This window comes from Cystoisospora suis (assembly GCF_002600585.1).
Source record: "Cystoisospora suis strain Wien I chromosome Unknown contig_1715, whole genome shotgun sequence".
Classification (NCBI taxonomy): Eukaryota; Apicomplexa; class Conoidasida; order Eucoccidiorida; family Sarcocystidae; genus Cystoisospora; species Cystoisospora suis.
Window position 1 is genome coordinate 8,237 of NW_027154515.1, and position 2,098 is coordinate 10,334.

Here is a 2,098-nt window from a genome sequence, read left to right on the forward strand (position 1 = left end):
ATAGATTAAAGATATATTAAAGACAGATAGATAGACTGAAGATAGATAGATAGATAGCTAGAGAGTCATTCAACGAACGTTTGTAGATCGTGGGGACATGTATCAACGTCCGGGAAGATGGATAGAAGGGTATCTAGACCGTCACAGGTCTATGCAGAGGTCGTTGTCTAGAGCTTACAGGCTCTCGCATGAACCAAGCAAGGCGATGAACTTCATTGGCTATTTGAACGGCTAGCTCTCGCGTAGGTGCTAGGACAAGGGCCATGGCTACGCCGAAAGTTGTCCGTTTCTTCTCCTTCTCATCGTCTGGTCTCTTAAGGGAAGCTGACAGGAGGCCTGACGATGAAGAAGAAGAAGATAAGTTCGTCTGACGTAGACAGTCTGATTGATATCTCCAGATAAGCCGTTGAAGCAGAGAAAGAGAAAAGGCAACGGTTTTACCTGTCCCCGACTTTGCTTGGACAAGCAAATCTAGAAAGAAAGAAAAAGAGACAAAGAGAGAGAGAAAGAAAAGAAAAGACTCCATAAAGAAAGAAACATAGAGAGAAAGAGAAAGAAGAGAGACTTCACTGGACAGCGACGAAGAGAGAGGAACGACACAACAGAAAGGAGCACACTTGTCTAGTACTAGGGTAGATGACACACCTTGGAGCTCTCCACGCAAATACACGTCGTCTATATCATCGTCACCTATACTTATAAAAGGGGGAGAATGTGTCTCATGCTCGTATATCTTGTCGTATATCTTGAATCTATCAGTACATCTATCTACATGAGCGTGATTTATCTATCCCTGCAGGTCTCAAGAGTTCGTCTGTTTGCTCATCCTATCTCTCTGTGTACTATTTTTAGTCTATCACTGCTTCTTCTCTCTATCTACACATTTCCTGAAAGCTATCTATCGTTCCGGTGTACCCTGTACGTCAGAGCCAGCCTCTTCTTCATGTGGTCGAGGTCTACAAGCAGATGACTCGAGACGCACCATCCGAGCATCGAGAGAATCGATTGTTTTGCTTCCTTCTTACTTTTCCCTTGAAGAGCACGGGGGATCGCCGAGACCTGAACGGGAGAAGGTACCTTCAATCCTGTTTTGTCTAGGCTCATAAGCAATGAGGAATCGAGACCGAAGTCAGGAAAAAGAAAGACTTGCTTCGCCTTCGCATTCACGCCCCTTTCCTGCCCTTCTCCTCCTGACTCTTCTCCATCTTTCTGTTGCTCTTGTTGCACATCTCGTGAACGCTGGTGAGGCAGATGAGGTGCGAAGGGTGTCTGCGCAGTTTCATCTGGAACGAGAAGAGAGAGATGCGGCTTCTCGCTGTCTACATTGCCAGGGGTAGGAGACGAAGAAGGAGGAAGAAGAAGAAAAGGGTCAAGTCTATTGTTGGTCTTGTGGAAGTATTCTCTTCTACTATCTTCGAAAGAGTGGGGCTCTACGGCGTCATGAAAGGCAAATGAACTTTGCTGCGTAGACGAATCAATGGACGCTTTTTGGCTTGGAGTACTACGTGTTGAGACAAGATCTTGCTGAACTTGCTTTAGCCCGTCTTCTTCCTCGGGGGAAGCCTCAGGTTCTTCTCTCCCTTCATCATCTCCTCCTTCTTCCTGCTTTACTCCCCCCCCCTGATGTACCATTGTGAAGATGGATCAGCAAAGGAGGGAGATGGATATGGGGGGAAACACGCCACGATTCCGCTTCGGTGTTTGGGAGGGGGTGCTGATTAACTCCGTTCTCAATCTTGCTTCTCATCGCTTTTAACTGATCTTTTCTTGTGAACCCGCTTTGTAGACACAACACACTTGCAAGAGCGACGCTTTGGAACAAGACAAATTAAAGAAGCCACATTCTCTCGATAGGGTCATACAACATCGTTAAGGCAATCACCCCTCGACGAGCACGCCGACTGCAGGCATGTCGAGTGAACCGCTGGATATCACCTGGCTTGTTCGGGATGGAGAGAAGAAGCAACTCAGGGATGAATGGACGTCAAAATGGACGGCAGGGGAGGAGGGCAAGCTTTTGCTAAGCCCAAGTGGCAGATGTCCAAGAACGACACTCGGGTGTCTCGGCAAGCCACTCGAGTGTATAGCAGATCATTCG

The 2,098-nt window shown here is 47.3% G+C and overlaps 1 protein-coding gene across 1 annotated transcript in view; it reads right to left on the reverse strand.

Annotated features, from left to right (window-relative positions):
* The window catches only part of CSUI_003791 (dead deah box helicase domain-containing protein), a gene marked incomplete at its 3' end in the record, with an annotated part of 9,080 nt that extends 6,982 nt beyond the window's left edge, over positions 1-2,098 (reverse strand). Inside the window, exons 1-2 of the mRNA XM_068063986.1 lie at positions 1,026-2,098; positions 179-471 (exon numbers count right to left, since the gene is read on the reverse strand). Coding sequence (XP_067924035.1) covers positions 179-471; positions 1,026-1,632 — 900 coding nt within the window. The 5' untranslated portion in view covers positions 1,633-2,098. The remainder of the gene's footprint in view (positions 1-178; positions 472-1,025) is intronic.